Source organism: Ranitomeya imitator, chromosome 8 (genome assembly GCF_032444005.1).
Source record: "Ranitomeya imitator isolate aRanImi1 chromosome 8, aRanImi1.pri, whole genome shotgun sequence".
Lineage (NCBI taxonomy): Eukaryota > Metazoa > Chordata > Amphibia > Anura > Dendrobatidae > Ranitomeya > Ranitomeya imitator.
In genome coordinates this window covers 170429667-170441775 of record NC_091289.1, presented here as the reverse complement: position 1 = coordinate 170441775, position 12109 = coordinate 170429667, and the positions used below count along the sequence as shown (strand labels likewise).

General features: G+C 44.6%; 1 protein-coding gene across 5 annotated transcripts in view; it reads left to right on the top strand.

The window, feature by feature from the left end:
* Positions 1-12109, top strand: part of RC3H1 (ring finger and CCCH-type domains 1) — a 69283-nt gene that overhangs the window by 52683 nt on the left and 4491 nt on the right. For 2 of the 5 annotated variants that reach the window (XM_069737814.1, XM_069737812.1), the window contains exons 8-16: positions 723-874; positions 4321-4433; positions 5675-5941; positions 6029-6246; positions 6331-6683; positions 7331-7501; positions 7617-7769; positions 9057-9270; positions 10271-10364. In XM_069737814.1, coding sequence (XP_069593915.1) covers positions 723-874; positions 4321-4433; positions 5675-5941; positions 6029-6246; positions 6331-6683; positions 7331-7501; positions 7617-7769; positions 9057-9270; positions 10271-10364 — 1735 coding nt within the window. The remainder of the gene's footprint in view (positions 1-722; positions 875-4320; positions 4434-5674; positions 5942-6028; positions 6247-6330; positions 6684-7330; positions 7502-7616; positions 7770-9056; positions 9271-10270; positions 10365-12109) is intronic. The other 3 variants (XM_069737815.1, XM_069737816.1, XM_069737813.1) reach the window with 3 other exon arrangements.

Here is a 12109-nt window from a genome sequence, read left to right as displayed (position 1 = left end):
GCCGGCCCCTTTCTCCTCTCGGTGCCGGCCCCTTTCTCCTCTCGGTGCCGGCCCCTTTCTCCTCTCGGTGCCGGCCCCTTTCTCCTCTCGGTGCCGGCCCCTTTCTCCTCTCGGTGCCGGCCCCTTTCTCCTCTCGGTGCCGGCCCCTTTCTCCTCTCGGTGCCGGCCCCTTTCTCCTCTCGGTGCCGGCCCCTTTCTCCTCTCGGTGCCGGCCCCTTTCTCCTCTCGGTGCCGGCCCCTTTCTCCTCTCGGTGCCGGCCCCTTTCTCCTCTCGGTGCCGGCCCCTTTCTCCTCTCGGTGCCGGCCCCTTTCTCCTCTCGGTGCCGGCCCCTTTCTCCTCCCGGTGCCGGCCTCCTACCAGTGATTGACAGGTCTCTCTTTTCAGTGAGCTGCTTCCCTGGCCTACCTTGCAGGTGCCATCGTTCCAGGGGAATCTCATGCACCGTGACGTCCTAATGGCGTGGCAAGAGTCGGCATATTCATCTGTGCATGTGCCGCCCCGCGGAATGATGGCGCCTGCCGTCAACTACCTAACAGCCCCTTTTGAATGACCCCAGTGTGCTCGGACCAGTGCCTCTCCTAGCGCTCTGTCCTTTGGCAATGTCGTGGCATTTTTTATGTGCAGTCCTGTTGTGTCCGCTGATGGACTGCAGCTGTCACGGTGCTGCAGCCCATCGCGCACCTTATACCTAATCCTCACCTGTAAATCTTCTCCATCCTAGATGCTCCACCTCCAACATGGGAGCAGCTGGAGAACGGTCTTGTGGCGGTGAAGACTGTTGTGCATGGGCTGGTTGATTACATCCAGAACCACAGCAAGAAGGGGACTGACCAGCAGCAGGTGAGCGAGGCTCGGAGCTACCACATGATCCAGGTACCACACCATAAACTACAAGTGTCTCCTCATTTCTTTCAGCAGGCGTATTAATAATGACGATAAACCCAATTCTCTCATTAATGCAGAAATTGAAAATTTCAGCTGCAGTTTTCTATTCTCTCCAGAAACCTTCTTTACTGTCCTGCTTTTTGGTTTATTGTTTAATACAGCAGTAATAATGACTTTTGAGGAAGTTTCACAGGAGGAGGGGGAATCCTGGGCCGATCAGCGCTGACGTGCCCGGATGAATGATCGGAGGATCTCCTGGGTGCTCCTGGTGGACTTTACACTTGCAGTGGCTTTTATAGGGCTTTTTCTGTATTAGGGGATTGCATGCTTATTCCCCCACGGGGGCCGTGGTTCTGTAGATGTTTGCCGTTCTCACCGGACTGTGTACTGTATAGAGCGCAGGGCTGATACCACATGGGAATGTATCGTACAATTCCTGGTAATGCAGGACGGATCCCTCCAAACCACAGGTCTACCGCGGGGTTAGGACTTCCAAGTTATAAGTTTAATTATTTAATCTCTTTTATTATGTGATTGACTTTTCTTCCCCCCCCCCCCCCCCCTTTTGAAGCTGATGACTGACATTTAGAGGGTAAAATAGTCTAAAAATGTATTGCCCATTAAATTTGCATTAATGTGATTGTCCTCTACTTGACAACCATTTCTTAATTACTTAAAGGGTTGTCCGGCCTTAGGTTACAGCTCTGCAGTCCCTATGTGACTGCAGACTTGTAAATCCTCACATCATTCACACGGCACTGTGCGATGATACTCCTGGAGCAATATGCATACTACCGGCCACATTCCAACTAGACGTGTCCGGCCTCGCTCAATACACTTGCATTGAGCGAGATTGCACGTCTAGTCGGCATGTGATCGCACCGGAGAATCCTCGCAGTGCATGCCAAGTGAGGATTCCGAAGTCTGCAGCCACCTAGAATGATGGCAGACTTGTAGCTTAAGGCCTGAAAACCCCTTTAAGTGCCCCATATTAAGTAAAATGTGTGTGTGTGTATATATATATATATATATATATATATATATATATATATATATATATATATATATATATATATATATATATATATATATATATATATATATATATATATTAGTAGAAAAGGAACAGCACCACGCTTATACTTATCTTCAGGTGCAGGGCCTCAGGCAACCAGTCCAACGATTGCACCAGATTCACAGAGATTCAAAAAAGAGGCAGCACTCCATTATTAAAGTGAAAGAATGTGGAAGGTTTTAATCAACCCACATAGCCGGGTGACGTTTCAGCTCCATCTGAGCCTTTTTCAAGCTTGAAAAAGGCTCAGATGGAGCTGAAACGTCACCCGGCTATGTGGGTTGATTAAAACCTTCCACATTCTTTCACTTTAATAATGGAGTGCTGCCTCTTTTTTGAATCTCTGTGAATCTGGTGCAATCGTTGGACTGGTTGCCTGAGGCCCTGCACCTGAAGATAAGTATAAGCGTGGTGCTGTTCCTTTTCTACTAATATATATATATATATAATTAGTAGAAAAGGAACAGCACCACGCTTATACTTATCTTCAGGTGCAGGGCCTCAGGCAACCAGTCCAACGATTGCACCAGATTCACAGAGATTCAAAAAAGAGGCAGCACTCCATTATTAAAGTGAAAGAATGTGGAAGGTTTTAATCAACCCACATAGCCGGGTGACGTTTCAGCTCCATCTGAGCCTTTTTCAAGCTTGAAAAAGGCTCAGATGGAGCTGAAACGTCACCCGGCTATGTGGGTTGATTAAAACCTTCCACATTCTTTCACTTTAATAATGGAGTGCTGCCTCTTTTTTGAATCTATATATATATAGATAGATAGATAGATATATAGATATAGATAGATAGATATAGATAGATATATATATAGATATATATATATATATATATATACTTGCCTTCCAGATATACTGTATGTATGTATGTATATATATATATATATATATATATATATATATATATATATATATATATATATATATATATATATATATATATATATATATATATATATATATATACACACTTGCCTTCCAGACCAGCGATGTCATGTACTTTACCGCTGATTGTCTGCAGCCTTCACTATTTCTTAATATCAGACGTTGCGGGAATCACAGCGCTAATATCGCAAGAGCAACGCTGTTCTAGGAGGCTGATATTTAGCCTGTCTAAAATTTGAAAAAAATAAGTAGCCCACTCCTGGACAACCCCTTTAACATGAGCGTCTATGGACATTGTATGGCTATGCAGTGGCATATGTCACAGCCTGCCTTTGGAAGTATATGGTGGGATATCTTGAAGGAGCGAATAGCCCCTTAAATTCTATTTGGTTTCTAATGATTGAAGTAGAGAGAGTACGGTAATTTATTGTCCGGAGCTGAAATCATAGTTCTGCTGATTGTTACTGGGCACAGAAAACAGCTTAGCTGAATTTCTATAACATGCCGGGACTGTTAGGGTGTGAACATGGTGACATCTGTGGGAGTTGGAGTGCAGAAAATTAAAGTATACCTCTTATTTCACCCTAAACTAAAGCATGGTCTTGCTGCTAACATAACTGACAAGTTAAAGCAGCTCTTTTTTGCATCTAATATATCCAGGCAGTGTCCTGATTTCCCTGCTCTGTAACTTGCTCTGCACTCTGTCTAATTGTATGTTTCTTCAGCATTCTACCAGCACTATGGGAGCTGGAACTTTCTTTTTCTTAATTCCCAGCGTGCATTACATTTGCCATCGTCCAATGTCTTGTCTGCCCTGAGATGAATAAACCTGCCTTTCTGTTAATTCTGAATGCAGTATGGCAGGAAGGAGCAGAGACAAAGGTCTGCCCTCATTTCCCGTATCTTGTCTCCGCCACCGTACTGCTGGAGAAGGATTACACCTGACAACAGGCAGTGGTCAGAGAGTCGCTCTAAAGGGAGGCGCCTGGGTTGTCAGCATTTTTCAGAGATGTGTAGCTTTGAAAATGGTGTCTATAAGTGGACAGTTTGCATCTTGTATAAATACCATATTCGAGGAACACATATTTTTTCCTTTGATGTCTTATTATTAGGACAGATTTCTGCAATGTTTTTTATAAAATTTCACAAAGGTAATGGCTGTTCAGAACAATGACCTTGTGCCAGAAATCTCAGCATTGTGCCGTAGATCTGCGTTGCACACTTCTGATGAGCGATTACTGTATGTGCCTTTTAATTACGGTAGATATAGAGAAATGTGTGACCGTGACCATAACGACTGACGTTGTCCGCATGGTGCAAAAAAACAAGGGTGTTAATTGTCCCACGGCTGCAGCAAGAATCTTTCAATCATTTATCGGATCGATTTTGTTGGCTTTTTTTTGACTTGGAAGGATTTCCGGTGTCCATCTGTAATAACCTTCTCTGTATTCTTTTTTTGGCACAGCCTCCGCAGCACAGCAAGTACAAGACTTACATGTGCAGGGACATGAAGCAGCGTGGAGGATGCCCCCGTGGGGCCAGCTGCACCTTCGCTCACTCTCAAGAAGAGTTAGAAAAGTAAGACGTTACTGATTACGGACACAGATGGTTTCTTTTTTTTTTAAACCATGTTTCTTTTTTTTTTTTTTTGCTTTTTTTTTTTTTTTAAAGGGTCAGTCATTGGTAAAACACTGGCTTTAACGCTATGTGCAAACGTCAGGATTATTTGCAGAAATTTCCTGAACAAAACCGGACTTTTTCCGCAGGAAATCCACATGTGTTTTTATCTCATTTTTTGCGTGTTTTTTTTCCGGAGCTTCCCAATGCATTAAAAAATGGGAAATCCGCAAAAAATCCACAAAATTAATGAACATGCTGCGGTTTTGTTTTTTCCATGATGCGTTTTTTTTTTCGTGGAGAAAAAAAAACGCAACATATGCACAAAAATTGCGGATTGCATTCTATTAATAGGATGCTTAATGGATGCGTTTCACGGTTTTATTGCGTTTTTATAGTGAAAAAAAAAACGCGAAAAATCCGGAACGTGTGCACACAGCCTTAGGGTCAGGCCATCTGATCCTTCACAGATTACAACTTTTGCTTGATAGATTTGAAAATGGCCTTGTCCTTTTTACTTATGGGAAAAGCTAGTAAGAGGGTTGTGTCTCATCTTGTTAAATGGGTAAAATTGCAAAATGCTTTTAAAAAAAGACAATTTTTCAACTTACCACTCATTTAAAAATCTTTTCAGTTCCCAAGAACGGAGGGATTTTCTATTATACAGTTTACAGCTCGTTGCCTAGGTTACCGGCCACCTGTGCTGTTTTAGCAGCAGTGGCCGGTTTCTTGCACAAGGAGCACACCTTTACATTCTCTGCTTTTATAGCTTGCAAGTGCCGCTATCTGGATCGCGGGGTCTGGCTAGTGTCCGTGCACCTGCGCTCTACCAGTGCTGCACAGTTTGGACCAGCGTGGCACTGTGCCGCTGGCTCGGACTGTCAGTCTTCAGGAGCACACCGTCCCCATTAAGCTGGGAGGCAGGAGAGCGGTGCGCTCCTGAAGATAAAAGATAAGATAAACCATTAAGGGACTGTACACACAGGACTGATAGGCTGCAGATTTTTGCAACAAAGTCAACTGAGAAAATTGCGCCAAATTGTGTTCTTTGTTGCATTACTGATCTATATGATCCATTAATAGGTGCTCCTAATGAAATGTGGATCTTGCCTAATGTGACTGTGCACTAAAATACTAGACGTAAAGCTACAAGTATAGTTTTTCTCGAATGTCTGAAGGCAACTTTTTTTTTTCTTTTCTAGGTTTAGAAAGATGAACAAACGTTTGGTTCCTAGGCGGCCATTGAGTGCCTCGCTCGGTCAACTGAACGAAGTAGGGTTACCCACTGGGGCGATACACCCAGATGACGGGCCCATGGTTAAACAAGGTGCCCTTCCCAATGGCATTGTGACGGGGAGCTCAATGACCCAACTGATTCCCCGGAGTACGGACTCTGGCTACGAGTCTGTCATGAAGCCCGTGAAGTTGGATCATCTGAGTAACAGTGCCCCAGGCTCTCCCCCGGAGTTGTACGTATACCTTAAGTACATTTTTGCAGAACCTACATTTGTTTAGGCAATTAGTGAATTTTTCTTTTTTTTTTTTAATACTTTTAGGCTTGACTCCATCCCCAAGAACTCCATGCCTGCCTTACCAGTCAGTTCTCACCCTCCTCCTCAACGCGTGTCCGGTGATCTCCCCCCTCTGCCGGTGTCTAAGCAGATACAGATGGTGCCACGGGGCTCCCAAATCTATGCTCCCCCTCAAACTGATATCTTTTACCCTGACCCTAGAGGAGGGGGCCCTCCGTTCGAACCTGTATCCTACCCACCAAGTAAGTGGCTTAAATGATGGCGTTACATCCTCGCTTGCCTTTGATTGTCTTTGATTCATGGTGCATTTGCTTTATCCTTTCCAGGTGTTTATTACCAACAGCCTCGCTTCGTCAGACCTCAGCCATCGGCCCCCGAGTCGTCCCCTACCTACCTCGATCACTATCCTTCCTATTTACAAGACAGGATGGTTGGCACGCAGTACACAACCCCCACTCAGCAGTACTCGCCCATCAGCCAACCTATGTACCCCCCACACTACGATGGCCGCCGTGTATACCCTTCTGCTCCACAATCCTACCAGAGGGAAGAGCTCCTTGACATGGCACCTGCTGCCGGGTCACCCTACGTGCCGGAAGCTCGAGAGAGGTACCAACAAGTAGAAGGCTACTACCCTGTGGCTGCCCACCCGGGGCAGATAAGACCACCGTATAACAGGGTAGGTTTCTCTTTGAAGATTCTAAACTTTCATTCCTATTGTGTTTGTGACCGCTGCACATTATGGCTGTGTGTGTTTTTAACTTTGAATGTGGAGTAATGTTTTGCTTTAATTATTAAAGGGGTATTTCCAAAATCATGCCATATACAGTCCCTTAAAGGGGTTTCTCCATCAGCGCTCAATTCTGTATTGGAAGGTGAGCAGCTCTGATGTTTTCCCATGAGGAGCAATGCTGGTATTATGCATGCATCCTATAGGACAGGTCTACGATACCTGCCGGTATCGCAGCAATATCGGCACTGCTCCCCTCCTGATGCAGAAGTGGGGTCCTAACCTGTGGGACCCCCAACAATCCATAATAACAAAGGTGCAGCAACTCTGCTTTTGCACCAGTTTTCCTCATGGACGCTCAGCTGTGCAGGGTTCTGCTGCTGGTCCGTCAGGGTGAGGGTATCTGTGCAGAGTTAAAACTGAGAAGGGGATGTAGTTGTGCTTCCCCTCCATTCTTGGAGTCAGATCGTTAAGTGATCATATTTCCCATCACTTACTGAGATGGGAAGCCTTTTTTTTTTTTTAATAGCGACGCCAGTGAACCTCAGTTTTTATCAGGTTCACTTGTGTTTTAATACATTCAATCATCTTTATAGGAGTCTTACAACCGTCTGCCACCTCAGCATCCATCACAGCCCCATCCCAGCCTGGATGATCTTCACCGTCGACGTAAAGAGATCATGGCTCAGCTAGAGGAGAGGAAAGTGATCTCGCCGCCTCCATTCGCTCCTTCACCGACTCTGACTCAAACCTTCCATCCAGAAGAGGTAACACGGTCGGCTCTAATGCACGTCTGATGGCAATCGCTGTGTGTCACCTCGGTTGGGGTGTCAGTAAGTAAATGTCTCCATAGTTTGTTATACACATCTCCTGTTCTTGTAGTATCTTGATGAGGAACTGAAAGTATCTGGGAAGTACAAAGGGAACGACTACAGCCAGTACTCCCCCTGGTCCTGTGACACGATCGGTTCCTATATTGGAACCAAAGACGCCAAACCCAAAGACGTTTCAGCCGGTGGCTGCGTGGAAGTAGCAGTAAGTAGAAATTCTTCTTTTATACAACTTTTAACAGATCTGAGGAGCCCGGAGATTTTCTGCAGCCACTTGCAGTATGGTACACGAGGATGGTCTTTTGGAAATGCCATTGATAGCCGAAAAATTAAAATGATGCAGACATGTTGTCTACTCTTAAAGAGAACCTGTCAGCAGGCTATAGCACTGTAAACTAAAGGTATGGCCAGAACGGCGCTATTACGCTGATCAAATCAATACCTTTGATGAAGGAATCTGGTCAGTAGTTCTTGTTTAATTATGGTTTTAACTTTTCTTCAGTGCATTTTGGAGGGGGAGGGGTGCGTCTTCTATTCCGACCCCCCTCCTATGTTCCTACCTCTGTCTGGAAATGTTACATCGGCATGGGCGGTGCGTGAGTATTGTAATTCCGCATATAGTCTTCTGGTCTTCAATAAAATGGCGATGGAGGCGGCGCATGCGCAGATAGAAATCTCAGCTCATCGAAGACTTCATTGAGCTGAGAACTTAATGTGCGCATGCGCCTCCTCAGGTGCTATTTTATCGAAGACCAGAAAACCGGCCATGAAATCGAATTGCGCTCACGCCAATGACCACGTAGGCAGGTCACTGAATAATCGGTGACCTGCAGGAACACAGGAGGCAGGTGGGGGAGAGGTCGGAGCAGAAGAAGACTCAACCCCACCAGGCCCACCCTGATGCACGAAAGACGTCATCAGAAGAAAACTTAAAACCATGATTAAACAAGAACCACTGACCAGATTCCTTCACTAAAGGTATCGATTTGATCAGTGTAGTAGCGCCGTTACGGCCATACCTTTAATCTATAGTGCCAAATCCTGATGACCGGTTCTCTTTAATATTTTTTTTTTGTTTATGTCCGCCCCCAATTGAATTGTGCAATACACGCCAGCAAATAGTAGTTAGAGCGATAGGCTGAAAACTACAGATCCCAGGATGTCTTGTGGTGCATGCAAATTGCGCGGGCAGATCCAGCAGATCCGGGTAGCTCTCGGCTCCGCCTAAGTACCCTAAAATGTCATCTATTCTAACTTTAAAGAAGAGGACGACAGGTTCCCTTTAAATAAGTTCATTTACATAGAGAAGCCCCCCGTGATGAGTGTACGCGACGTCACCATCACCGTAGTAAGGGAGTGCGTTTTTGATCATGTAAGGGCAAATCTAAGGAGGACAAAGTAAATTGAATAAAATGTCTTTATTGGGCATCAGAATTAAATGGTTAAAAAAATTAACATTTTTTTTTGTTCTTCCCTTTTTCTCCCATTACAGAACGCTGAGAGCAAAGCCCTAAGGGATCAGCGCCTTGAACTTCAGCGGCGAGCCCCAGAGGCGGGAGAGGATGATCTCATTCCGTTTGGCGACCGACCCACAGTTTCCCGTTTTGGTGCCATCTCCCGCACCTCCAAGAACTTGTACCAGCCATCTGGTCTTATGCAGCCGGCAATGGGAGGCCAAGGTGTGCCAACCAAACCAAGCGTTACTGGTGCGTTCAGGCAGCGGCTTGTGTCGTGATAATAATATATTTGCCTCATTTTATTTATTTATTTATTTTTTTAATTGCTGAATATTTTCTTTTAAAAAGTCATTCAATTACTAGGTTACATTAATTACACAAAATAAAAAATAGTAGATGCTTGCGTGATTATATGCAAGTTAATCAAATGGGATTTAAAGGGACTCTCGGTTTTTGCTATTTAATCTGAGAGCAGCATAATGTAGGGGCAGAGAACCTGATTCCAGGTTTGTCACTTGCTCAGCAGCTTGCTGTAGTTACAATACAATCAGTGTTTTATCAGCAGGAGATTATTCCTCTAGGCAGTTTAGAAAATCTGTAACCCCGCCCCCACCACTGACTGGTACCTTGCTGACACTGTACACCGTATACTTCCAATCGGGGGAGGGTTTTACAGGGCTCACCATTCTTGGCACTACTACAGACAAAACAGTAATTTTATCGAAACTGCAGCAAGTAGCTCACTAAGTGACACATCGCTGGAATCAGGGTCTGTGCCCCTACATTATGCTGCTCTCAGATTCCTTAGCAAAAATCTGCTGACCTATTCCTTTTAATGGTTGCTGATGGCCCTTAATTAGATGGCTATGCATCCACTTGTCCCTGATTTGCCATACTATTAAAAGGGATGTTGCTGTGCACAATCACTTTTTCATAAGAACGATCCCTTAACAATAAGTTGATCACAAGATTATTTCGGTGGGTACTACACAGTATTCTCCCCCCCCAAAGCAGGACGCTTACTGTGTAGTACCCACCGAAATCATTTGGCTTCCCATATAATGCACATACGTGTCCCTCCAGGGAGGGCGCTCTGCTCCACCTTGTATTCAAAGTAATAAAAAGATTGTGAGTCAAATATGATCCATTTTTAATATTTTCTAATGTATTTTATTTTCTTCTTTTTAGTTGGGTTATTGATTTCTATTATTTTATTTTTCTACAACTGAAATCTATTTTCTTATTTTAGCAGATTACAGCCTGTACAGTAGTCATGGCGGCCTGGGAGCTCCATCATATTCTCCCCACCAGAACCTTCCTTCTCAGGGACATTTGAGTGACAGGTAATATTCACTGACTGCGACTGATTTATTTAAGAATTTCTATTTTTTTTCTCTACAACGTAAACGTAATCTAGGCGGCCTGACTATTTGTCATAGTGAATTATTGAACCCTTTTGTCAAACTATCCACTACCTATTCATTGACATAATTTGCACATATTGTGCCTATTCAGACTACATCTCCTCCTATGCAAACCACAACCCTTTGTGTAAAACTCATAATAAATGTGGCACACGACATTCAATAATTACCGTGTATACTCGAGTATAAGCCGACCCCCCTAATTTTACCACAAAAAACTGGGAAAACTTAATGACTCGAGTATAAGCCTAGGGTGGAAAATGCAGCAGCTACCGGTAAATGTCAAAAGTAAAAATAGATTCCAGTAAAATTAATTGAGACATTAGTAGGTTAAAGGGACACTGTCACCTGAATTTGGAGGGAACAATCTTCAGCCATGGAGGCGGGGTTTTCGGGTGTTTGATTCACCCTTTCCTTACCCGCTGGCTGCATGCTGGCTGCAATATTGGATTGAAGTTCATTCTCTGTCCTCCGTAGTACACGCCTGCACAAAGCAATCTTGCCTTGAGCAGGCGTGTACTACGGAGGATAGAGAATGAACTTCAATCCAATATTGCAGCCAGCATGCAGCCAGCGGGTAAGGAAAGGGTGAATCAAACACCCGAAAACCCCGCCTCCATGGCTGAAGATTGTTCCCTCCAAATTCAGGTGACAGTGTCCCTTTAAGTGTTTTTGAATATCCATATTGAATCAAGAGCCTCATATAATTCTCCATAAAGCTTGATGGGCCCCATTAAATGCTCCATATTAAATTATGCCCCATATAATGCGTTAGAATCGGGCCACCATCTAGTCCTGCATAAAAAGTAATAAGGGCCCCATAAGATGCTCTATAGACACATTTGCCCAATATAGTGCTGCACAAATGTTATGGCCCCATAAGATGCTCCATACAGTCACTTGCCCCTTATAATGCTGCACAAATGTTATGGCCCCATAAGATGCTCCATACAGTCACTTGCCCCTTATAGTGCTGCACAAATGTTATGGCCCCATGAGATGCTCCATACAGTCACTTGCCCCTTATAATGCTGCACAAATGTTATGGCCCCATAAGATGCTCCATACAGTCACTTGCCCCTTATAGTGCTGCACAAATGTTATGGCCCCATGAGATGCTCCATACAGTCACTTGCCCCTTATAATGCTGCACAAATGTTATGGCCCCATAAGATGCTCCATACAGTCACTTGCCCCTTATAGTGCTGCACAAATGTTATGGCCCCATGAGATGCTCCATACAGTCACTTGCCCCTTATAATGCTGCACAAATGTTATGGCCCCATAAGATGCTCCGTACAGTCACTTGCCCCTTATAATGCTGCACAAATGTTATGGCCCCATGAGATGCTCCATACAGTCACTTGCCCCTTATAATGCTGCACAAATGTTGTGGCCCCATAAGATGCTCCGTACAGTCACTTGCCCCTTATAATGCTGCACAAACGTTATGGCCCCATGAGATGCTCCATACAGTCACTTGCCCCTTATAGTGCTGCACAAATGTTATGGCCCCATGAGATGCTCCATACAGTCACTTGCCCCATATGCTGTGGCTGCAATAAAAAAAAAAAAAAAATCACATACCTCTCCGTCGCTCAGGACCCCGGCACTTTCACCTGCTCCTCGTTCGGGTGCGGCTCCGTCTAGCACTGACGTTCAGC